The sequence below is a fragment of the Sebastes umbrosus genome, chromosome 10 (genome assembly GCF_015220745.1).
Source record: "Sebastes umbrosus isolate fSebUmb1 chromosome 10, fSebUmb1.pri, whole genome shotgun sequence".
Taxonomy (NCBI): domain Eukaryota; kingdom Metazoa; phylum Chordata; class Actinopteri; order Perciformes; family Sebastidae; genus Sebastes; species Sebastes umbrosus.
The window spans coordinates 14860099-14886990 of NC_051278.1; the positions used below are offsets into that span (position 1 = coordinate 14860099).

The following is a 26892-nucleotide window of genomic DNA, read 5'->3' on the forward strand; positions in this document are numbered from 1 at the left end:
TGTAGAAATAGCTAACTTTGAGTGCACAACTAGTTTACATCTAAGTTGTATTTTGTACTGCAACTATACTATGAAGGGAACTTATAGGTATATGTTTAGTTAACTTGTTATATACTTGTGGCCCACTTTTTATTTAATGAAAGTACACTTTAAAGTATACTCTCAGTAAACTACTAGTTTAATAGTTTTAACTGCAAGTATACTTGTAAGTTTTCTTTAACTTATAGTACTTAGCCAATGATTTATGCATTACATAAAGAGACTTGCTCCTTTTGCTATTTGACTTGATGTTTTGATGAGATTAAAAACAATAAAATTATTTTTTCTCTCATGCCTCCAGGGTGAACAGAGAATGCAAAATGTTTAAAAAGTCTTGATGAATTGAAGTAAATTCATATCAAAGCACACGTTTACAAACTCACACACTAATAGGCTACTCTATCAAAAAGTAAGCATAAGCTAAATATACTAAGACTTTTCTGTATACTTGTCAGTATGAGCCAAGTGTACTTAGACTTTTCTGTGTACTTGTCAGTATGAGCCAAGTGTACTTAGACTTTTCTGTATACTTGTCAGTATAAGCCAAGTGTACTTAGACTTTTCTGTATACTTATCAGTATAAGCCAAGCATACTTATACTCTTGTTAAGTATATCTCTGATAAGTACATAAAGAGTAAACTGAAAGCATACTTATTTTAAGTTTATAAGTATACTAATACACTTGAATAAAGATAAGATAAGATATTCCTTTATTAGTCCCGCAGTGGGGAAATTGTCAGTGTACAGCAGCAAAGTGGATAGTGCAAAAAACAAGAAGCATCAGCTACACAGTAAAAAAAGAGCTAAACAAAGTGTAACAAAATATGAACCATTTAAATAGAATGAAGTATAAAAATAGGAGCAGTATATACAGTATTGACAATAAACAGACTATTAACAAAATTGCACAAGTGGAAAATGATATTGCACAGTGAGAATGAATGAATGAATGAATGAATGAAATTCCACCTGAAAATATCAGGTTATTGTCAGTTTTTTTGGTGTGTAAGTGGTCTACTGGGAGTTGTTAAGGGTTGGTTACATATTTCAGCCAATGGCTTAACCCATATTTGGGAATAAAATACCGATGCGGGATATACAGTATGTATATCTTTGGGTAAAATGGGTGAAATAAACATGGTGGAGTCGTTTGCGGGGAGTCTGGGTAAGAGAATCGAGCACCCCCCAGCCAACACGCTGTGGGCGTGGCCTGTTGTTGCTGAAGTCATTTTCTGTATACTTGTCAGCATAAGCCAAGCATACTTAAGTATACTTTTGTTAAGTATATCTCTGATAAGTCTATAAAGAGTAAACTGAATAAAGAATAAAGTCATAACTTTAAGAGAATAAAGTCATAACTTTACGAGAAAAAAAAGAAAATAACACGTAAAACTACTTTATAATATTATGATTTTATTTCTTGTAAAGTTATGACTTTATTCTCGGAATATTCCAACTTTTTTTTCATAAACTTCTGATTTTATTCTCGTAATATTATGACTTTATTCTCTAAATCTCAGATTATTTTTTTTTTCTTCAATGTGGCCCTAAAACAGTTATTCATTTACATGTTTATAAATCCACAGGGAGCCACTGGAGAGGGGCTTAAGAGCCACACGAGGCTCTGGAGCCGCAGGTTGCAGACCCCTGCACTAGGGTAAAATGGGTGAAATAAACACGGTGGAGTTTATTTGCAGGGGTGTCTGGGTGAGAGAATCGAGCGCCCCCCAGCCAACACGCTGTGGGCGTGGCCCGTCGTTGCTGACGTCATTCAATGACAGCTAGCTGTCAGAAAGTGAGTTCATTCGCTCTGGTCGAGGCAGTCGGAGAGCTTCAGTCTAACGCTTCAGTTCATATCTAGCAGCACGGAAACACCGAGATATCACCGGACAGGAGCTTTATCCACCGAGCCCGTGGCCATGGACGAACAGGCGGGGCCCGGCGTGTTCTTCAACAACAACAACAACTCTGTTTTATTACCCGGTGGAGGTGGTGGAGGAGGTAGCGGTGGTGGTAAAGGACCGCTGCCGGATGGCGACGCCTCGGAGGCGGCCAGGGCGCAGTACAGCATCCCGGGGATCCTGCACTTCCTGCAGCACGAATGGGCCCGCTTCGAGGTGGAGAGAGCACAATGGGAGGTGGAGCGGGCCGAGTTACAGGTAAGAAAACCCACCACATTTTAATGTAACACACGGTTTACACATATATTAAGTGGCACTACTCCGCTCTAGCAGCTCTGCTTGAGCGGTTGATTGTTCTGGTTGCTAGGCTAGCTCGTTAGCTTGTTGCTAGGCTAGCTGGTTAGCTTGTTAGCTCAGATGCTAACAGAGCTGCAGCGCCTCCCTGAACCTGCAGCTGCACGACGACTGTTTGCGACCTCTTTACTGTGACTTAAACCACTACTTGCTTGCTTGCTGTCTTTAGGAGTTGGAGGACAGGCGTTGGAGTGGACTTATAGGACAATAAGTTTAATTAAAAAACCTACTGAAAGCTATGAGCCAAGTATACTTACACTTTTCTGTATACTTGTCAGTATGAGCCAAGTGTACTTAGACTTTTCTGTATACTTGTCAGTATGAGTCAAGTGTACTTACACTTTTCTGTATACTTGTCAGTATGAGCCAAGTATACTTACACTTTTCTGTATACTTGTCAGTATGAGTCAAGTGTACTTAGACTTTTCTGTATACTTGTCAGTATGAGCCAAGTATACTTACACTTTTCTGTATACTTGTCAGTATGAGTCAAGTGTACTTAGACTTTTCTGTATGCTTGTCAGTATGAGCCAAGTGTACTTAGACTTTTCTGTATACTTGTCAGTATGAGCCAAGTATACTTACACTTTTCTGTATACTTGTCAGTATGAGTCAAGTGTACTTAGACTTTTCTGTATACTTGTCAGTATGAGCCAAGTATACTTACACTTTTCTGTATACTTGTCAGTATGAGTCAAGTGTACTTAGACTTTTCTGTATGCTTGTCAGTATGAGCCAAGTGTACTTAGACTTTTCTGTATACTTGTCAGTATAAGCCAAGTATACTTACACTTTTCTGTATACTTGTCAGTATAAGCCAAGTATACTTAGACTTTTCTGTATGTGCAATACTACTTCTTACATTCTCATGTGCGTACAATATTAATGTCCAACATGTGCAATATTACTTATTTTTCTGTTTGTTAGCTTACTTTACCTTTTTTATTTTACTTATCTTATCTTATTTACTCATTTTATTAAATATATCTTACTTAATTGTTATTCTATTAGGCACTGGTGCTAGAAATAGTATTTTTTTATTTTATACACTTGAACTTGTTGTAATTTTGTTGTATTTTTGAGCAATCTCTGGCACAAGATTTCCTTCAGGATTAATAAAGTTCTATCTCATCTCATCTTATCTTATCCTATCTAGCTAAAGTGTGTACCTGCCTACTTCTAGCTTCTAGCACCCCGCCTTGATTTTTATTGCAATTTAACTCTAAACTAAAAAAAACTTACTGGAGTGAAAGGTAGTAGTTTTCTTTAAGTGTTTTGAGCTCTTGAGAGCAGTCAGTACAGACAGACAGACAGAGGTTTACTACACTCAAGACACAGTAGTGGAGTCAGGATGTCTTGTTTATAAATCTTATCATAAGCTAGCTGCCATGATGCTGCCACTCCTGAAGAGATAGTTATGCTGTCGTGTCTGTCTCTGTTAAAGGCCGCAGAGATTTTAATCCACTCTTTTTAAGTAGTATATTTGACCCTTACTTATTGGTCAAACAACTCAAATATTCATCTATTTATAAGATATAAGAAGACAGAAGGGTTTCCTTGACATGACACAAACTGGTACACCTTATGTTTAGTTTACTTAAACTAGAAGATAAAGTCTTGCAAAGTTCACTGTTCACTTGTGTTTTTCAGTCCAACTAGACTGTTGACTATAGGGCTGTGTATTTGCAAGAATCTGGCGATACGATACGTATCACGATACAGGGGTTACGATTCAATATATTGCGATACAGTGAGCAAGGCAATATATTGCAATTTTTTTTTATTTTTTAAATATTATTTTAGGAAATCTGTCATAGTATAAAAGAACACACTACCATATGCATGCAAAGTTGACTTTTTTTATGCACAGAGGACGCATATCTTTGCAAATGAAATAAAGTATTGACTGAGAGTTATTCTTTGCATGTAAACTATTAATTAAAAATCTATACAGTGTTTTTGAGAATCGATACAGTATCACAAAACATAATATTGCGATGCTCGATATTTTCAATGTTTTCTTACACCCCTGCTGTTGACTTTTTCCATTTTTGATTGCACTGTTTGGGAGTGCAAAGTGCGTTACTAACTGTATAGTGATACCGGATCGAACATCAGGCCGATACTGACTCAAATAGCTGGATCAGGAATCTGTGACAATGGGGCTGATCCAATAGATTCAATTCTATGTTTATATACTATATATATTATTTACTGGAATTCTAATTCCTGTTTAGGTTTTGACCAATTTGTTGCAATGTTTAAGTCAAGCCTGATGTTTCCTCCTTACACAAAAAAATGATCCCAGTCACTTCCACACAGTGAGGCATACAGTTTATTAATTAAACACTGGTATTGGATCGGTAGTCTGTATCGGCTGATACCCAAAGCCCAGGTTTCGCTATCGGGACTGAAAAAGTTGGACTGTTGCATCCCTACTACTTTGCCAGTCATCTTAACATATATTTAGCAGGTGAATTGGCTGACAGGAGTTATGTTTATAATATTTTCTTTAACTAACCCTAGAAACTATCGGTCAGTACTTTAAGTGCCTGTAGTAGGGAAAATGACTTTGGACACCATGCCAGACCATTCTTATCCAACATTTGATTAGGCATCGTTACAGCTTTTTACTGTTTAACTTGTCTCCATGCTCACTGTTTGGAAGATTTGTCTTTCCATCATTTTGACCTAGTTGCGGGGCCATAATTGTTGGATCACAGACAAGAGCCAGCACTGACTTTTTGAGGCAGCTCCATAAACAGGCTGACCTCAGCTAACAAAGAGACGAGAGGGAGACACTGCATTGTTTTTAGATTGGTGACGTATACCCTGCTCAGTGTAGTAGGTTTCTGACTCATCTGGGTCCGTGTATTAAGCTTCCTGTCTGCTGTTATGAAGCAAGATTATCAGCAAAGCAGCAGCAGCAGCAACTGCGGCAAAACACAGTGAGGTTGCTAAATGGTTTATTGGGTGGTTTGTTTGTGGCGGCAAAACAGTGCGCGCTCAATTTGAGTTCTTGTTTTTATTGCACCTAAACCCAGATGTGAGGCTGGTTGATGTTTTGAACAGAATTTAAACTGCAGTGTTCATTAAAATGTCTGGCTTACTTTAATCACTGTTTCACACTATCTATCTGAATAGATGCTTCAAGAATGAATTCTTTATTTTGACTGAATTTACTGTTGTCTCTCTTATAATATCTTTCTGTGCCAGTGCTGCACTATACCGGAGCAATACTGACGAATCAAGTGTTGAAAAGCTTTGAAAAATCCACATGGGATGTAACCTTGTTGTGTCCTTGAGGGATGTGCACATATTGCAAACATATATACAGTACTTTGTTTTATCCATAGAAGGTAATGGTGGATTAACCTTGAGTGAAGGGACCACAGTGAGGAAGAAAAGATAGATGAACCTAAATAGACATGGATGAATAATGAAAAGCTCAAATGGCCATGCATAGAGCCTTAATGGAAGACATCGTGCAGCATCTACTGTACCGTATGTTCTCTTTGGTCCACTTCATCCTTCTGCAACATGCTGCTCATATTACTCATCATCATGTCCACACACACTTGTGTTTTAATCACAGAATCAAAACTGATTTGCATAATTAAAAGTTACATACAAGGTTTCAGATCAGAGACCATTATGAATATACATAAAGCGATTTCACAACCCAGTGAATACTCCCCTCCCGGGATTTCTTGTTGGTTGTATAGTCCTTGAATGGAGGACAGTTGAAGCTGTGTCTTACGTCGCTGTTTGGGAGGAAGTCGAACCCCGGGGCTCGTAGGAATGTCGTACAGCCAGCCTGTTAGGTCATGCTCAGAGCCGCTCCTCTCTACTGGAGCTGCACAGAAACTGTACTGTACATGCCCGACTTCTCCTATACTGCTGGGGGTTTCTGTGTAATGCATAGGCTGCTGTCATTCATGATCAGACTCTCGTTGAGCGGTTTATTGATAATTGATTGACTCGATCAAGCTGATTAGCTTAGCAAGTGATAGGTTACAGCTCTATTCAGTCTCTAGTATGTTATGTCTTGGTAATGAAAGTGGTTACAGATGCAACTAATGATTATTTCATTATCGATTAATCAATTCATTCTTAATTCTTTAAATCAGTGATTCTCAAAGTGGGGTCTGGGGACCCCCAGGGGTCTGTGGCACTCTTCTTATGATGTAATATATAACAATGGAAGACAGTCCATTGTATTGAACTGAAATTGTATTATTTTACAAGTGATTTTGCGTACCTTTGCCATATTGTAACACACAGTATATCTACCTGAAAAATAATCTAATACACTACCGTTCAAAGGTTTGGAATCTCCTGCCACAAAAGCAGCTTGATTCATTACAGTCAGATTGCTGAGAGGATTACGCTATATTTTTGACTGGTCTTTCATGCTTTTAGGTTGAATGGAGAGTGTTCTTTACAAATAGATGTTATTTTGTATGAAGGATTTACAAAAAAAGTCATGTTTTGTACATGGAAAATAAAACGCTGTATGATGGTTCAACCAGACAAAGATCCTTCTGATCAACAGTTCAATAAGAATAGTAGAAAACACCAGTCATTGGTAAAACAAAACTGGAAGCTTAGCATCAGAATGTGTGCAGATTTAAACAGGAACAGTTTGCTGTGCACAATGTCACAAATGTCTCTTATATCATGAAAATAGCTCACTGAAATGTGTTTCTGAAAACATTTTATGTGAGAAATAAGCCACGAAGTTGCTGAATCTGTCTTCATTTTAGATCGACAACACTTAGTTTAAAAGTTTCTCGGGAGTTTCCAGAGACAGCGAGTCGTGCCGGACGCCCCTGATTTGCATAAAGTAGCCTAAACCTCAACTTTACGCAAATAAGGAGTGGGCGACGTGACAGTCCGTCTCTCGAATCGCGCCGCCACGCAACCAGAATGCATTGCCCGGCTGCTTACATAGACAATGAATGGGAAGCGTGGAAAGGACGGAGCCTGTGGACATGTAATCTAGGGTTTGCACTTATTGGAATTGGATCAGAGAATATCAGCTGAACATACTTTGGACTGACAAATCGCAGTTTAAACCTATATTCAACCTAACCACTGAGTAGACTGCAGAGGGCCCAAAGAAAAACAACTTCCGAGAATATTTAGAGCCCAATTGCACCATTGTGGTTCAATAATGATTGAGGGTCACTTACGCTTTTCTGGACTGGAAAACAAATTAAAAATCGAAGGGTACTTGGGGGAAAAATGGTTACAACAGTATTCTCCACTATGGGGACATCGACTAACTGGGGGTTTTGAATCATGTAATTCTTCTTCTTTTCAGGTCAAATAATACATTTGGTGTCTGAATTATACTGTTTTCTCTCTGTTAAAATAGCCATTATTGAAGGACAAGAAGAAAAACATCAATACGACAGCTGATTACAAACTTTTGATCGGTTGTGTGTATTGTGATATTGATTTGATTGATATCCCCCAGCCGTACTGATTAGCACAGATCTTTTCCAGGCCGGATGACTGAGGTTGAGTCGAGTTACGCCCTATACAGGCCAACTAGTGTGCTTCATCAGCCCTCTAGTTATGGGGAAATCCCTGCTCCATAGGGTTGCCAGAAGTATCCGTCAGCAGCCATAATTTGACACCAGGAGAAGGTTGAAGGTGACTCAGGGTGTAAGGTGGCTCTGTGTGGGTGCAGACTGAAACGTGGACCCGCTTATCTTTTCCCGGATAGTCTCTTGTATTTCTGAAGGAAAGGCTTTTAACTTGAGCAAGATTATTTTGTGTTATTCAGTTACTTATCTTCATGACTGCAGTGGAGCAGCCTAGAATTAGCCTGCCTCAGTTAGATGACTTATTACTGTGATCTCGTGTTTACTTTTACTAATGACAAAGCCTGAGGCGTATTTAGCTTAATGGTGCGGCAATCAGAAGGACCGAACCAATGCACAAACATACACATGCACGTACCGCGGCATTCAGAAATGGGTGTCACCGTCATTCCTCAGTCGATACTACGTCCACCCCCATGCTGCAGTTATTTTTGTTTGCCCTCCCAGTGTGTGCCTCAGAGTGGGAAAGTACAAAAAAAGTACATGCTTCCTCACCAAGAATATATAGTTTTCTCAATGTTATTGCTCTCAGATAATGACATAGAAACTTTAGGCTCCACAAATGTTGAGAAAATACCCATTCACATAGAAGCTAATGCTACACAACTGCTCACACATAACCAGGCTGTAGACCACAAAGATCTCCATCCTCAGTTAAGACAGGCCGCAGTAATATTCCCCAGAAGCACCACAAAGACAGTCATTGCAGTGTATATGACTTAGTCACTGTACAGACACTAGTGAGTAGTTTAACAGGGTTTGTGTTTTTCCTGTGACAGAGCCAGAAGGGACCCTTGTTTATTGAGTAAAGCCTGGTCCTCTGAGCTTTACGCTACTGTCCCTGTTGGACTCATACCAGAGCCTTTCTCTAGTATGCTGTAGAGCTGGCTGTTAATTCCTCTCTCCTTCCTCCATTCACACTTACAGACTTCATCTGTCTACGTGGGTGTGCGGGACAGCTGCCTGGTTGTGTCACAAGGTTGCCTGCCTCCCCCCCAGTTTTACTGTAAATCTGAGGTCGCCAGTCTGTCAGAGTTGTAAATTGGTTTACTCACCAGATCAAATTGCTGTTGTGGTGACGATGTTGTTTTTGTTTAATGGCACAACAATGTTTTCCTGCTTTAAAGTGGCATCTACGTCTACATGTAGATTATAAGTGAGTTGTGCAACTTGGTTCTTATCTGCGCATATGACTGGATTTTTATTTATTTATTTCATATTTTTTATATTTACATTAGGGTTGTCAATTGATTAAAATATTTAATCGTGATTAATCGCACATTAATCACACAATGTTTTTATCTGTTCAAAATTTACCTTAAAAGGAGATTTGTCAAGTATTTAATACTCTTATCAACATGGGAGTGTGAAAACATGCTTTACGCAAATGCATGTATATAATTATTACTAGAACTCAATTACCAACACAAAACAATAACACATATTGTCCAGAAACCCTCACAGGTACTGCATTTAGCAAAAAAATATGCTCAAATCACAACATGTCAAACTCAAGCCCAACAGGCTCCGCTCTGCAGTGCATATTTACTCTGTAGATTGTGAAGCTGTTGTAAATGTTGTTTTTAACATGGTGCTGCCGCGAGTCGACCACACCTTACTGTCACACTACCTATTTGTCAGAGAAAATGCTGATGTTGAAAAATTTAGCTCTTTGCCTGCATAGAGTATGTGAGCGTGTGTGCACGTGGGGCTTATGTAATATTAATGCAGCAACATGGGATGCAGCACCCTTGTCCTCAAGAAGCCCAACATACTGCCTTCGTTTGCACCCCCTGTAAGGTAGCACTGCAGTGTCAACTTGACGGCAAAGTGTAAAATGAAGCTCAAGTGGAAACTCGTGATGAGATGAAAAAAACAACATATCTGTGTCTCTGTGAAGCCGTTTAGGAAAAAAAGATAAGATGTGTTTTTGACTGTGAGCAATCTCTGGCACGTGTAAGGCTTTTCTTTTGTTTCATGGGTGTTGTACAAGAAGTGAAAAAGCACAGTTCGGCTCATTCCAGATGACTGAGCAGAAATCTTTATTAAATCAGCTTGCTGTCTCACCCCGACCCTCAGAGCGATGCCCGTGGACATGAGCGGGGTGGATCGATGTGCAGTCTGCGTTTGAAGTGGTTTAGCTGCAGCCATGATCACATGTCCTCAGTATAGTATAACGTAACTTTAAAATGGGTTAAAGTGGTTTGTTTGATACCTGACAGTCAGTCAGATGGTTGTGTAATACGTGTACATTAGGGCTGTCCCGAATAATATTTTTTGGCTTCGAAGCTTTGGTGAGAAATATTCAAAGGTATTCAAAGCTTCGGGACAGTGCTGCAGTGCAGCCCTAGGGTACATGGACAGCGGTTGTGGAGAGATGACCAGTTTTAGTGCTGAGACTAAAATGACTCTCTCCATCTTGAGCAGAGTAGGAGGTGAAGAGACAGCTGGATGTGAAACTGGAGTTAGTTGTTACTGAAGCTGCTTTAAGAAGGTCAAAGTATAATCCACCTGAACCTTGACTTTAGAAATCAGTCACGATAGTCACAACTCAGTTTATGATGGAATGATGTTTTAAACTATGAGACAATATAAATGATAAATGTGTCATCAGAAATGTTGCCCTACCATTTATACTGTGGTTGCTGTATCTTTAATATCTATCTCTGGATCTATTACACCATTGTGAACATCAAAGGAATGATGATGAAATTCGGCTTCTTGGTATCCGCAGGTCTTTGTTTTTTCTTGTGTTTTTTTTTCCCTTCCTGCAGTAGACTGTAATGGTAGTTATAAAATGTTTTTATATTTGATTGCTTTTGGTTTATAGCTGTTACAGACTTATAAACCAAAAGTGGGATTGATAGTTTATTGTGCATGCAGGAGGCGCTTCAATATTTTTTTTTGTTGTTTCAGTCAGCACCATCAGATTTATAACAAGTACTGTCACTACAGCTTGGCTGGTATGGCTGTGAAACAGGTATAACATTTTATTCTATGTGGTATTAAAAAGGTCTTAAAAGTAAATTTTATCTTGGCGAACCCTGCAGAAGCTCTGGTACCTACAAATTATCCATTTACAGTTTCTCAATTGTTTTTATCCAGAAAATATATTGTATCAGGATATATAAAAATCCTGATATAAAATATTTTTTTATTCACATCACCCACCCTAATGCTAACCAAAAACCAAGCAGATCTAACAGATCACTTGAGACAGCTTCACTCTCTGTATTTCTATCTTTCTAGCTTTGAAGTATGTGTGAAGCTACCTTTGAATGCTTTAATTAAATTATTTAAGTAAAGTATTTAAGGGACAAATCAATCACACCAATCGATAAAAATAAAATTGGACACGGGCAGTCTACACAACAATGTTTTCATTTGGATTCACAATAATAAAGATCAGGAATTTTCTGGTTACAGACGGAAGCCGTTTAGAATAAATATTTCTTTGTTAAGATTATTTTTTGGGCTTTTATTGTCTTTTTATTAGAGAGCAGTGAGGAGATGACTTGAAGCAAAGGGCCGCGAGGTCACCCCTAAAATACATACTTCTGAGTAAATATAATCTTTTTAAGGTGATGAGTACATACATGTATCAGCAGTTGGCAATTTTATTGTAAGTGGCCATAAATATTCCAGAGTTAACCTACTTGAAGTGAGCTGTTTTAGCCATAAAGAGGTCATGTTGATCTGTGGAGGTGAACAAATATAAAATACACTGCTGTAGCCACGTCACAGTAGTCTCCAGCACCTCTGTCTTGCTTCAGTTGTTTTTCTCTTGCTACTAGTGTAATGGCATGTGTGGAATGTACTTGGCTAGTCATCAGGTCGGCCATCATGGTGCTCATTGGTTTGCGGTAACTGTGAGAGTAAATCCGGTATTCACTGAAAGAAAGGTTGTTTGCATTGTAAATGTGGGATTTACACCAGCCGCTTTCCCTTCTTCAGCTCCGACCGCGGCCGAAGGGCCGGCATGTGTGACCATTTTGTTATTTTGTAGGCCCTGAGGTTAAATGACTATCCACTGCATTTCTTTTACAAATGGAGTGAGCTCAGTCTTGCCGCTGAGACGTACCGGATTTATCACAGTGTTCACTCTGTCTAGATTAAATGGCCTCATTGTGTTATAGATGTCTTTGGCGATGACGCAGAACAAGTCTGGAAGAAAGCTTGTCTGGAATCTCAGAATAATAAGAGGCGACATTGTTTATAGTCATCATAGGTTCATCAACTAAAAATGAAGCTGAAAAGAAGATATATAATTTGGTGGAATTGTTTGTAGGCTATACACGTTAACTTTGTCAATGTCATGTCAGTGTGAGGACTAAAACAGTATTCCTGCTCAGGTTTAATTTGGTAGTGCAACAACCAGATTACACTAACTTAACTCAACCTACATAGCGCTGAAAGGGGACACAAATTAGTATTTATTTTTTAATACTTACCATTATCAAAAAGAGCTGAATTATATCTTTGAAAGTCTGTTTGTTTGTGCAGTTTTATGTGTTTTCAAATTGTGATCAAGTAGGACTGGAAGCTGCTGTCAGTCCATTTTTCCTCGTTTTACTGATTTAATTAAGAGTAGAAAATGACACCCAAACTAGGAGTGACTTTATGCCAAAGCAGAAGGAATTGTGACCAACTTTCTTACCTTAGTTTACCAGAAATTTAGCCAGTGGCTGGTGTTTATCTTCTTCTCTCCTCTGCCTCCTTTTCCTGTCTCTGAAAAGCCCTGCGCTCTAGATGGATGTCCCGTTCTCCATGTCTCTCACTCAGACAGACTAAGGAGCCCTTATCCAGCAGCCCAATAATGCAGGCAGTGTGAGGCCGGGAATTAAATGCTTCCTGTGTCTCTTTATGGCCCGAGTTGACTCGTTGCATTCCTCCCAAGGTTAATGTTTGATGGAGGAGAGATTCACAGAGCGGCAGTCTTCTCTGTCTCTGGCACCGCAGGACGCCAGGGGTTCCTGGGCCAGCGCTTCATCTGGATAAGAAGTCAATGGTTGCTGCTCGCTAATATGTCAATCAATGCAGATGTACAGTTTCATCTTAGGGCTGCACATTTAATCGAATATTAGTCGCGATCACGATTTTGGCTTCCCACAATTAAATGAAGATGATTGGAGGTGGGTACGTAATGTAATCGGTGTATGCCCGAACACCGGTAACACCGACTACCTAATATTGACGTCTAAAATGAGTCCTCTGCTGCATATCAAATCAAGCACTTTCTAAATTAACAGCCAGCCACCAGGGGAGATTGAGATGTTTTGAGTTCAATTTGGGGAGCTGTCATGCCGCTGCACATGCGCTCAACAACTTTTCTGAATGTTGCCAACTGCAGTCCGGTGTAGAAGATTAATATACTGTAGAGCAGATGGGGAAAACAAAAATGCACTGAATTCATGTGAAGGAGAACCTTATTTTAAGTCCAAATTTGATGCAAATATTTGATAATAAGCAGGAATGTAGCACAGTGGGAAAGTGACAGCAGTGCTCTGTTTATTTAATTTTGGGTAAAAAGTAGGGCTGTCATAGGTAACCCGATAATAATGCGTTAACACAAATTAATTTTAATGCCACTAATTTCTTTAACGCATTAACGCAGCTTGTGATTTGTAGGTTGTAGCGAGCTCAGTTTTAAAGCTAGACCATGTCATACTAGCTTGTCATGAAAGAGGTTTGCGCTAAAAAAAGGAAAAACTGATGTGGCCATTTTCAAAGGGTCCCTTGACCTCTGACCCCAAGATATGTGAATGAAAATGTATTCTACGGGTACCCACGAGTCTCCCCTTTACAGACATGCCCACTTTATGATAATCACATGCAGTCTGGGGCAAGTCATAGTCAAGTCAGCACACTGACACACTGATAGCTGTTGTTGCCTGTTGCGCTTGAGTTTGTATTGTTAATTGATTTCCAATAATAAATATATACATACAGTTGCATAAAGCAAGCATTTTTGCCCACTCCCATGTTGATAAGAGTATTAAATACTTGACAAATGTCCCTTTTTAAGGTACATTTTGAACAGATACAAAATGTGCGATTAATCACGATTAACTATGGACAATCATGCGATTAATCACGATTAAATATTTTAATCGATTGACAGCCCTAGTAAAAGTTTTGGTACAATTGCTTTATTTTGCTTCTAGGAGATGCACTGTGGATAAAGACCAGTCTTATTTTGATGCAAAGATTTGTACATTAGCAGGAATGTAGCACAACATGGGCATGAAAGCAGTGCTCTGTTTATTTAAATGTGAAAATGCAATAATCATGATAAATAATCGTGATCTCAATACTGATAAAAATCATCGTGATTATCATTTTGGCCATAATCGTGCAGCCCTATTTTGTCCACAGTGAAACATTAGTCAATGTGCAATCTCCGTTTTTGACATCTGAGGTTATTGAGTGCGTTCAAATTAACAGCCTATTAAGCTGTTCTTACACTTTGTCATCCTTTTTAGATATGAAAATCTACAGGTAGGGCTTTAATTTGTTGCCATGCTTTAGCTCTCATTGTTGAAATAAGTAAGATGTTTTGAAGATATTATGGCACCTTTTATTGGTAATTTATTGGGTTTTTTCGCTCAGCATTTTAACCAGAAATATCGACTGTGTTCAGCTGGACATCAAGAGACATTTAATGGAAAATAGCTCTGCAATTAGCCTAATGAGGTATTTGTAGTTTCCGCAGCCCAGTTGCATGTGATACACTTTCAATGTCCCGAGGCAGTCGTCCTCACTGATATTTGGACTAGAGCCACTTTAGCCAGAGTTAGTTATTTTGGGAGCCTCACAGTCTGGCCCAGTCCAAACAGTGATAATTTTCCATATGCAATATTTTCCTAATGCCTTATTTGTGCCTCTTTATGTGCCTCGTCTCCCATCGTCCAACGTGATCCCTGTTGTTCATCACTTTCTTCCTCCTGTCATATCTGATATTATTTTTACTCCACATACAAATCCATATTATTCATTAGGTAAAAAAAATGAATGGCTTACACACTCTTCTCTGACTACTGGAGCTGGTATTTTCTCTATTCATCGTCTTCCCTGCTCCATGTTATTGTAACCAAGCTTATAAATGCAACTTTTCGTGAAGTTTAACCTTTTTTGGAGCCACCTTTCTCTCTAGTTTTGGCTTTTCATCCTCAATGATACTGGCTCAAAGATGCGTAAAGTCAGATGCATACTAAACGTTGTTAACATTGTTGTCAATCCTGATGCATTAGTATAGATCCAGCTGAGGGTGAGCGCACATAAAACAGAGTGAGTAAGACATGAGTAGACTGTGTAGACGTAATAGGTAGAGTAATGGAAGTGCTGTGCTGACCCACCTCTCAAGAGCATCACTTGTTTGCTGGTGCTGTTTACACTGTCAAACTGAGAACCAGTGCCCTAAATCCTAAGAGCACTGTAGCAGGCAGGTTGTTATGAGTTCCTCTGCGGAGAACTGAGGAGGGTAAGAAATGCTGTTAATACGCGGCAGATTGAAGTGCCGTCATGACTCATTATTGCAGGCAGCAGCAGCGGCGCTGCTTGCTATCCGTGTGAAACTGTGATCCAGCCCACTCAAACTCGCACCATCCTCTGCATGTAGAGTGACATCCAGCAAATCAAGTCAATATTCATTCCCTTTAAGAAGTTAACGTGAGGATTTCAGAATATGATTCATTCCCAATTCTCTTTTTGAAGTTTGACAGGTGAAGTCTGGCTTTTGGTGCTTTTTCTACCATCGTGCTGCTGCCGCTCTTATGTGCTAGTTGTTTAACTACAGAGTGGCACTTGGATCTACCTCTTATGCTCATTGTCTTGCTGGTGATTTTAAACAACTGAGATGAACTTTAAAGGAGAGTGTAATTTTGATGAAGAGGCAAAATGGAAACAACAGCACAATGATCCACTTTTCTGTAAACAGCGTAGCCTTTAGAGACTTTAGCAGCCTCTAGAGTTGTCTGATAGTCTTCACCTTGCTGTAACCCCTAAAATACTGGACAGACTGTGTGGACATATTTTGTTGTGTTTGGTTTCTGTCTGGTGCTCAGACTATATGTAGTGGAAGGGACAACTTAAGGATCTAAGGATATAATTATATATTTTTATATATATAGTTAGGGGTTTCGTGCCTTGCTCAAGGGCACCTCGGCAGTGCCCACCAGGTGAACTGGCACCTCTCCAGCTACCAGTCCACGCTCTGCACTTGGTCCGGCTAAGTCCCTGCGGACTGAGCTACTGCCGCTCCTTTAGTAATTGAGTTTATTTGCCAAGAAAATAACTCAGTCCATAGTCTGCTTCATTTCAAAAGCCCGTCACTACTGGATATACTGTATAACGTTAACAGCAACACAGCGTAGCGCTCTGCTTTTTTCCTTCCCTCCTTTGCACACACACATCAACTTCAGTTTTTATAAAAAAACAAAACAAAAACAGAAGTTGGTTGCTGGTCAGTAAATTAGACTTTCATTTATTATTTCCATACAGGAAGAAAACTGTAAGATGCTTCCAAGTTAATAAAGTGAACTTAAAGGACCAGTGTGTAACAATTAGGGGGATATTTTGGCACAAAGTTTTCTTTAGTGTATAATGGCCTGAAAATAAGAATCATTGTGTTTTCGTTGCTTTAGAATGACGTCAGCCCTAACATTAAGCCATAACCTGACCGCTCTGCGGCTACGCAGCCCCATACGCGTTGCACTGTGTGTTCTGACACCTTTCTATTGGAACCAGCATTGACTTTTTCAGCAATTTGAGCTACAGTAGCTCTTCTATTAGATCGGACAACACGGGCCAGCCCTCGCTCCCCACGTGCATCAATGAGCCTTGGGTCTGACCCTGTCGCCGGTTCACCGGTTTTCCTTCCTTGGACCACTGCAGACCGGGAACATCCCACAAGAGCTGCAGTTTTGGAGATGCTATGACCCAGTTGTCTAGCCATCACAATTTGGCCCATGTCAAAGTCGCTCACTCTGCTTTTTTTCTATTAGTCAGTTAATGATCCTCTTCAAGACCAGTTAGTTTAACCGTAACACCAAGAATTTGAATGGAATTGTGAGATTGCCAAAGATTCCCACCCCTAATAGTAACACCAGATAAAGTAGTCCTGCTGAAAGCTAACTAGCCTAGCTTAGATGCCCTTTACGCTGACTACCTCTCTTGACTTTATTTTCCAGTTTGTAAGGCAGAATGCTTGTGACTGGAATATATTGTGATGATTACAATGGTACAATGTCTGGTCCTGCTGGAAGATGGATATAGTTTTGTGCAATGTGGGATCTATGTTTGATTTATCTGCTGCAGCTCATGCACTGCATGCTTCGCTGTTAGCTAGCCTCTACCACTCTCATTACAAGGGTGCATGTGTGTGTGCATGTGTGCGGCACCCACAGCAATTCAATGTAATGTAATGCTGACTCAGACAGAGTGCGTCAACAGCTGCTGCCTGTTACTGAAGAGAGACAGCGGTGTGCAGAGCAAAGGGATTTCAGAGGAGGGAGGGGGGACCATTGCTGTGTGGGAGAGTGAGTAGGTTAGATTAAAATAGAATAGTACAGATTGGCTTTTTTTTCCCCATCATGCCACGCTTATTGATTTGACATCATCCTATTTCAGTCTCGACAGAAGTAGATGTTCTCAGATGCTGCCTGGAGGCTTGTCTTTGAAGTCACTTCTTTGTTGCTAGCTAGCTCGTATCTAAGATGCCAAAACACCGGAAACATTGACTCTATTTATAAAAGCAACCACTGTAAATCTTTTACTACTTTAAAATGTGACCTGACAATCCTATTTTTGTGTTTTCAGGCCCAAATTGCCTTCCTGCAGGGGGAGAGGAAAGGCCAGGAGAACTTGAAGAAAGACCTTGTGAGGAGGATCAAAATGCTGGAGTACGCGCTGAAGCAAGAGAGGTGAGTTCCCTACCACCCACTGCTGCCTCAGCCCACCCACAATACACACGACTACCTCAGCTAGTCTAGAGCAACTGCAGTGTTTCCATGTTTTACACGCTCCTAAAAATAAATTCCTGCTTCTGAGAAATATGGAAAAGGAGAACATGGCATTGTGAGATTCTCACTGGTCAACAAATCTGCTGCACCTGCACACAGATCTAGCTCACTCCAGATTAGTGCAGCTCTGCACATTTTTTTGATATCGTGTAAAAGGGTTGCTAGCATTTTAAAAGAATTTCCAGCTCCCCCTTGTTTATATTCTATGCGTACCAGTCGGATGTCTCAGCTGGTGTCAGCAGAAGCAGTACTGGAGTGCCAGAGAGATTTCCCCCCCCTGAGTCCAGCTGGTGTCATGTCTTTGGACAAGAGCATATGTTGGCATGAAGGCTTTGTTTGCTGTCGGATGCTGATGACTTTCAGGACAGGAAAGGAGGAGAGAGGAATTCTCTCACCACCCAAGACGAGGTCACCGTCGCAGCTTTCTTTCTCCAGTAAACCAGAAGGATTACATTGTTGTCATTCTCATGTGCATTAGCCCGTCACCATCACACAAAAGGTCCCTATGGTAGCTGTGGTGATACACTTTGCATTTCCCTTCCTCCTTGACGCATGGCTGCACCCTATAATAGAGATATATTTCAACACGTCTCTAATGTAACTTTAAGCTATCGAGTATGAAACTCAAACAGACTCTGAAGCAGTAGACCTCTACAAAAACTGAAGTGAAATAGTCCTCATTTATTTTGGATACATGTAAAGCATTTATGACGAGTGTCTCTATCAGTATAGCCCAGGGTCAACTCAATAAATTGAATAATAATTCCAGTTTATAACAAGCTGGGTCGTAATTATAATACATAGTGGCCAATAGGGGTGGGAATCACCAGAGGCCCCACGATACGATATCATCACGATGCTTAAGTCACGATACGATCTTATTGCAATTTTAAACATTTTGCGATATGCTGAGTATGGCTATAAGATATATTGCAATTTATTACCAAAGTCCAACAGGGTAAGAAAAAACAAGCAGTCAGACAATTAGATTAGAACAGATTTTAAATTAAATTTGATTAGATTAACAAAATGTATTTGGAACAGAAGCAGAAGGCAAACTGTCTGTCATTAACATCCATCACATGTTACAGACTGACATCCTGGTCCAACTGTGACCCTTCATACTTCCCGTAGTTGTGTGTGGACAGTTTTCCTGTGTAATGAGGAATTATTATCGACATTTCAGGTGCGTTCCCTCTCAGTTTTACCTCTAGATGAAGTGGCTTTCTTGTGCCTGACAGCTTGTGTTTCCTGCTTTATCAGACTTAAGTCGTAATAAACCAGAATTATCCTTCTAACATTAATCTAATTATGGCATGTAGCTCACACTGCCACGCCCTTCTTGCAGGTGTGATTTATTAGTGTCTCTGTGTAGACAGGCAATCCAGTCACTGTCTCTAGTCTTTCCTCAACAATAACCACAGAGGAAGTACTAAGCTGCTTTGTGGCCGACAGTAGAAGACTGAAGAGTGAAGCATTACTGAGATGAGTGTGAGTAATCAACAAAGTCCTCGCTGGATATGTAAAGTTTACAAATAGAAAACTAGTATGGGTAAACAATTAAAGGACTGGCTGCAGGTATCTTATTTTGAGCTGGGAGCTAGTCGATTGTCTAGGTTAATGAGAGCCTCAACACAACCGAGTTAGACAGCAGGTGTCAAAATAGGTTAGTGCTCCATCGCTCCTCCAGTCAGCTCAGAGGTTAGTTAAATTTTGCCAACCTGTGCACCCCGAGGAACATCATCATTACGTTTATTTGTACTGTAAGTATGGAATTGCCCTCTGGCTGTTTGTAGTGTATATTTATCTACTTTTCTCCAGTGAGATCATTGCAGGCTCTGCCTCAGGAGCAACGCTTAACCCAGAATTACTACCACTTTCCCTAGTTGCTAAGCAACAGGTCATGTCTCCGAGGGTATCTGAAAGCAATATAAGAAATGGCTTTCTGAATGTAGGATGTACCCAATTTAAAATGAATTTGATTTGGATGGGGGTTGCTTCCTCTGGATCGTGGGGGGGAGTAGTGTGGCGGGGGCTGTGTGAACTAAAAGGTGTGAGTGGCGCGCTCTCCTCGTATTGACTCTTTACCACTGATGAGGATGTGTGTGTGTAGTCATTGGAAGAAATCTCAGTATTGCAGTAAAGCCACACATTGCACGTCGCTGGCGTGGAGGCATTATGTTTTCGCGATGCCCCAACGTCCGTTCGATACGGTATTCCAACACATAATATTTCAATACTCATGTGTATCGATATTTTCTTACACCCCTACTAATTATGGATTGCCTTTCTAGTCTTCTGATCACTCAAAGCGCTTACATGTCAGCATTCACCTCATTTTATATCAGTTTCTAAATATAGGTGAATTTTCTTTATTTTGTTAATAACCTTTCAATGGAATCATTGATTATATTTGTGAACGTCAATTTGATAATCATATATGTGATTTTGCATTCAATTGCAAAGACAGCTGAAACAATTAGTTGATTAATTCATAGAAAATTAACAATTGCAGTCTTGTTTGTGTGCAAAAAAAGCCACAAATTCTCTGGTTCCTGCTGCTCAACTGTGAATATTTGCCCTTCTTTTTCATCTTCTATGATAGTAAATGTAATCTCTTATCTGAATATCAGACAAAAAAACAAGCAATTTGATACTTATTGCTATCTAAAAAATATTCCGTTTAATGTGGTGATATGGATTTTATCACAGCCCTACACACAAGCGAAGCTGTCTAATAAGAGAACGTGTTTGTGAGAAGTAGAGCAAGTTGGTGTTGGGATGACTTTCAAAGCTTATGCAGATGCCATGCATAATGAGTTTTTTAAATAGCTTCTTCTTCTCAGACCTTTTTGATCAGCCCTGTTTGCTTATTTGTCTGCCTCTTTTTTTTTTCTTTCCTTCCAGAGCAAAGTACCACAAGTTAAAATATGGGACAGAGTTAAATCAAGGTGACATGAAGCCTCCAAGCTACGACTCTGGTAAGTCTATGGTGGCTCAAACAGCCAACTCCACCTCTTTATACTAAATCACTGTGATTGTTGAGTTCACATACCTCAAGGGACAGGACTGGTACGCATGTGAAGTCTGCATTCATGCTGAATCTTGTTTTCCTCTCGGTGTCCTTTCCTGTATGTAGCATGCCATTGTTGTTACTGATGTACTGAACAAATATTGAGCTGCTTAAAGAGGCAATGTACAACAAATGTGATCAAATTGATTTAAAAATGTTATAGATTGAGAGCGTTCATGACGGTACATGTAAGAAAGAAAAATTTCTCAAATCATACTTTGAATTTGACCTCTGACAAAGATGCACATTATAAAGGCTCAACCTTTTATACAACATTATTTCACTTGCCTCTAGTGGTATCTAGTCATGCAGCCATGCAAATAGTAATGTTTTTATTTGCCCAGGTTTGGGGATATTTGACTTAGATATTTCTGTTTCCAATCAAACATGTGGTGCTCAAAACATTGAAAATTTGCATTGAACAAATTGAACAGCAATGTAACTTTCCAGAAAATTCCAAAACATGACCTAGTTTCAGTGTCTCAGTTGTGATAACTTGCTGCTTTTATTTTTCTATTGTGATAGTGAATTGAATCTCTTTGGGTTTGTTGCCAATTTTAGGACATCACTTTGAACTGCAGGAAATTGTGATGAGTTTACAGACCCAACAATTAATCTGCAGGTTAATCGGTAAATGTACATTTTTAATGCTGTGAGCAATAAAAACGAAATTTCGTCCTGTCGGCGATGCGGCACCCCGAGTAGATGTTCCTACAGTACATTATCCCGCTTATTACACGGCTACTTACTTAAGAAATCAATAATTTGACACAATAACGGTCCACCAGAGTCCAACATCAGAACTGCGCCCATAGCAACGGTCTGTTATACATAGCAGCAGTGTGTTATACATAGCAACGGTCTGCTATAAAGAAATAACAGACCGTTGAATGCTGTAATTGACCAATCAGAATCGAGTATTCAACAAAGCCGTGTATAAAATGCTTATAAACATACTTATAATGTATTATAATCTGTTTATAGCACTGTATAACTACAGTTATAAGCACTCATAAACATTCATAATTCTTTTCCACTCTGAATAATCAGAACAGAAAGTCTGCACTCTGAAAGCTCCCAGTGCAAAAAAAGTATTATCATCACAAATGACAAATCCTTAGAGCTTAGAAATTTTGGAAATTTTAACATTTACAATTCGATGGAAAAGCTATCGAATAGGCTGCAGGACAGCTACATAATGGACGTTGTGGTCAGAGTGTTTAGTCGACAGAGTGAGGTTTAGAGCATAATGCTTTTCATCAGATATCTTAGACACTCAGGAAGATGAAAGCAAAACTCTCTGCATGGCTAAAGTAAAAACTAAACTATTTTATCCACTCAAATCTTAAACATCTAAAATGTTGCTCTCACTTTTTAGTGTTCACCCTTAAAATCACAATACCTGGTTTTACCTCGGTATCACTCCTGTATCAGTTCACTACCTGCTCCTTGTTATATTATTGTACTTTAATTGGCCTCTCATGTTCAAGTCCTCTGCCATCATTAAGTCAGATTGCGACATTTCCTCTCCTCTCTCCTCATCTCTATTCATGAGGGCTGTTCAAAGCACGCAAGACCTTGAAGTGTTGATGAATTGGGGGGTGGGGAGTGAAGGGGAGAGGTGTTAGGTGGAGGGGATGGAAGAGGGGGAGACGACGACGAGTGGGAGGTGTTGTTCGTATGGTGGTGCACCTGCCCGCTCCTCACTCTTCTGAATTAGGCATGACCCACTTTTTGAGGCACCCTCGTCTCTCTCTGCCCCGCCAAATCAACCTCCTCGACACACACACACACACACAGACACACACAGACACACACAGACACACACACACACACACACACACACACACACACACACACACACACACACACACACACTCTCACTCCATCTAAATCTTATTAACGCGTCTCTGCTCCAAAATTCCCAGCTGACTCGCGAGCGGAGTGCTGACGTTGTTTAATATCAAAGTGAGCTTTGATATTGCTTGTTTTGTCAGAGCCATCACAAACAGTGTGTGTTGTTCTGGATGCTGCAGGTACACGTTGCGCTTTCTAGTAGCATGCCATCATGGGACGTAGTTGGAGCAGAGACCAGCCATTTTGAAGGTGTCAGAATGCGTGATTAAATATCAAATGTCTTGTTGTAGCATCAAGAACAAGCTATTTTTTTCAATAAACATGTAAGAGTTATTTCACTGGCACAATTTAAAGTGAAGCAATACCCTCTTCCATTTAACTCTAATCCACTGTTGACTGGCTGAAAGCAGCTAAGCGCTGGATGTGTGTAGTTGCCAGGATGCTGCGATGCAGGAATGTTCTGGTCGTGTTTACCGAGTGGAAATTGGTAGGAGTGCTGTGCTGTTTATGGAGCCCTGATTTGTGTCCTCCTCCTCTTCTCCTGCAGATGAGACCAACGAGAATGAGTCTTCTGGATCGCTCAACAATCAGCTGTCCTGGAAACAAGGCCGCCAGCTCCTCAGACAGTAAGTGCTTTAATCCTTCTGTGACAGTCTTCAACCTAGAAAACTAAATCGCTGCACTAAAATGAACTGTATGCAGATACCAGGCCCCTAGTTTGATTTCTCTGCCATAGTATTGTCACTTGTGTCAGACTAACCGCTTTTATGAAGTATACTACTGAGCCAGAATGCTATGGCCCAAAACAACTGTGGGGAAGAGCTCCCTCGCATGGGCAGCAGCAGTCATTAACCTGCTCTGTGCTTTGTTTGTCTCAGGGAAGTTTGGTTATCTTACTCTTCAGTCAGCTTGTGTAAATAGACCAGGGTCCGGCCTTTACCCAAGACACCACCAGGCAGCCTCACACATCATCTGCCCCAACATGCCGGCTGATGAGGCACCCATTTTATTCTCGACTCTGTGTCAAGGCACAGATCAATAATGTGCTAAGACACCCCTCCCTTTCAGTCAGTCGCCCCACTCAAATCACTAGAGCTTCTTCTGCATCTCTGCAGGGTAGGTGTAATATTTGATGAGTAGCTCATCTTGCCTCAGCAGAGCTGATAGCATCAACTAGACAACTGCCAGAGGACATGGCACTTTTGACAGTAACAAGTACTCGACTCATCCTCATCTCTAATCACGTCAAAGTCTGTGTAGTAAATAAACTCATTGTAACAAAGAGTTCATTTAAAGAAGACCTAATATGCTTATTTTCAGGTGCATACATATGTATTGTGGGTTTCTACTAGAACATGTTTACATGCTTTAATGTTCAAAAAACGCTTTATTTTTCTCATACCGGCTGTGCTGCAGAACCTCTTTTCACTCTCTGTCTGAAACCCTCCAGCTCCGCTCTAACTAGCTTTGTTTGAGGGCGTGCCAAACTAGCCAAAAGGCAAAGTGTGTTACTTGGTGACATCACCACATTACAGAAGAAAAGGACTTCAAGCGAGGTGTTTCAGGAGCAGTGTTTCTGTGGGGAAGAGTAACTCCCTTTGGCGTAGACTTTGGGCTTTGTAACTTTGCAGACCTTTTACATGCACAAAAACACTATGTAACACACTAAAGGAAAGAGAAAAAGCACAAAAGCATAATAGGTCCCCTTTAATGGACCTTTGTTTGCAACATTATGAAAGACTCATTTACAATGGCTCTTCCTCCATACAACTAAAATTGGGTTAGACCATTTGCAACCAGGTTTAAGTTGATTTACCTCGTTCCAGGTACCTGCAGGAGGTGGGCTACACAGACACCATCTTAGATGTAAAGTCCCAGCGGGTCCGAGCGCTGCTAGGACTAGCCGGGGACGGAGGCGGGAGTACAGGAGAACGGACCGGCACTGAGCCTCTGGTCAATGGGACGGACACATCAACAAAGGGCATGGGCACCAGAGGGTAAGTATCTAAAGCTATCTATAGACTGAGCGACAACAACAATAGCAAAAGTTCATAGCATGTAACACTGTGCAGGTACTCGTGTCTTCTGACAGTCCATTTTTGATTGACGACCACGTTTCTGTCATGATTGTGAACTTTTGTCTGGGACAGCCCAAAATCTCACAGTGCAATGTGGCCTTAAAGGACAACACACACCAACGTTTGCAGCATGTGTGTTGCACTTAAGAGTGATGGGGTGAATCTGTAGATAGACGTAGATACTACAACTTTTTATTGATACTGTAGCATAACAGTCTGATGAGATGTATGCATCATTGTTCCTTCACAGGAAAGCTGAGCTCTCTGACACTAGCGCCGTACTGGAGGCCTTTAAGTTCATTGAGAATGCAGCAGCTGAGTTCAGTGATGAAGATGATGACGAGGATAGTGAGGGGAGGGACAGGCCTAATGTGGAATCCAGGACGGTAAGAAAACAGTCTGCCCTCATCTCCTGCACTCACACAAAGTTAAGTAGAAATTGTCGCTGTGCTATTAATAACAATATTTTCCACAGATTCTGAGGAAGAAGCCCTCGTCGTCAACGACGACGCCGGCCAGTATGGACACAAGTGAGGACCCTGACACAGAGGAGGCACTGAAGGGCTTTGACTTCTTGTCCAGCCCTGACGAGATGGACACCTCGCCGGAGTCCCGAGGCAACGGGGACGGCACAGACTGGGGTGAGTCATGGATCAGTCAAGAACAGAGCAGAGTTGGAATTGGATGAAAAGCAACACTTCGACACCCCAGATATTTATTTTTCTCTTACACAATGATGGGCTTGTTTAATTTTTATCTACAACTTTAATACACAAGTTTCAATAATATCGCTAATTATTTGATGCTGTAATCTTATAATTTGCCTCGACTTCTCCTCATAGTTTGGTGACTGTTCGTGGAGTACTCGTCATTCATATATCACTCTGTGGTCATAAATCATGATGTTTGGATGTTTCTCTGTTTAACCCATAGTTTGTGATCTCTTCCACTGTGTGTTCCCATTAGCCAGCCTGTGACCACAATGTCTCTTCCACTCCTGTGTGTCGTCAAATCAACCTTTGAGTCTCACTGGTACTTAGACCTAAAGCCAGAAAACAATGGGCTTGATGTCATGCTGAGGTGTTTCTTTGTATTTGAACGTGGGTTTGAGTATTTGAGTCATGTGTACAACAACTTGATTATCACAGTGATGATTTTATGATTAGATTTGTCATGACTTAGAAATGTTCAAATGAAAGAATTCCCCACATGACATTAACTTCCCTCCGACCACTCTCACTTCTTCCAATAGAAGAGAAATCCTAAAGAGATTAAACAAGATAGTTATATTGAGGCTAATATCACTGAGGTGGTAGTGGCCTGCTTAAAGGAATAGTTTGTGTGTTTTCGGGTCGTATGAGGTACTTATCCATAATCAGTGTATTACCTACAATAGATGACGGTCGGCACTACCCCAGTACAAAAGCAATGTACTGCTGTGGACGGGGTGGGCAGCAAAACTTATTTTAGCGACCTGAAAGAAAGGCTCATCTAAAAAAATCGATATCAGTGTACACTATATTTAGAATATTTTCACCAGTTTACCTTGCCTTGAGACAACTATACAGTATGTTTCAGCTTCAGTACCCCGTCGGAAAGGGCTGTCTGACGGCAAGATAAAGCGGTGAAAATATTCAAAATATAGCGTACACCTAAACTGATACTGATTTTTTTAGGTGGGCCTTTCTATTAGGTGGATAAAATGTGTTTTGCTGCCGGCCCCGTCCACAGCAGTACATTGTTTTGTTTCCATCCGGTAACTCCTGTCTGCTTCTCCAAACTGGGAGCCGACCGTCATCTACTGTAGGTAATACACTGACTATGGATAAGTACCTCATACAACCCCACTTCAAAACACCCAAACTATCCCTTTTAAAGAAAAGAAGCTCATCTCAGGTCTTAGAGGCCTACCACTCTCCTGGAGGCTTTAGGAATCTCCAGGAGAGTCTGTGAGAGGT

The 26892-nt window shown here is 40.4% G+C and overlaps 1 protein-coding gene across 2 annotated transcripts in view; it reads left to right on the plus strand.

Annotated features, from left to right (window-relative positions):
• Positions 1-1825: 1825 nt before the first annotated feature.
• LOC119496019 (striatin-like) overlaps positions 1826-26892 on the plus strand; it is a 34311-nt gene continuing 9244 nt past the window's right edge. The window contains exons 1-7 of one of the 2 annotated variants that reach the window (XM_037783029.1): positions 1826-2199; positions 17724-17827; positions 20834-20907; positions 23404-23482; positions 24683-24853; positions 25185-25320; positions 25410-25575. In XM_037783029.1, the coding sequence (XP_037638957.1) occupies positions 1960-2199; positions 17724-17827; positions 20834-20907; positions 23404-23482; positions 24683-24853; positions 25185-25320; positions 25410-25575 (970 nt within the window). In that variant the 5' untranslated portion in view covers positions 1826-1959. The remainder of the gene's footprint in view (positions 2200-17723; positions 17828-20833; positions 20908-23403; positions 23483-24682; positions 24854-25184; positions 25321-25409; positions 25576-26892) is intronic. The other variant, XM_037783028.1, reaches the window with a different exon arrangement.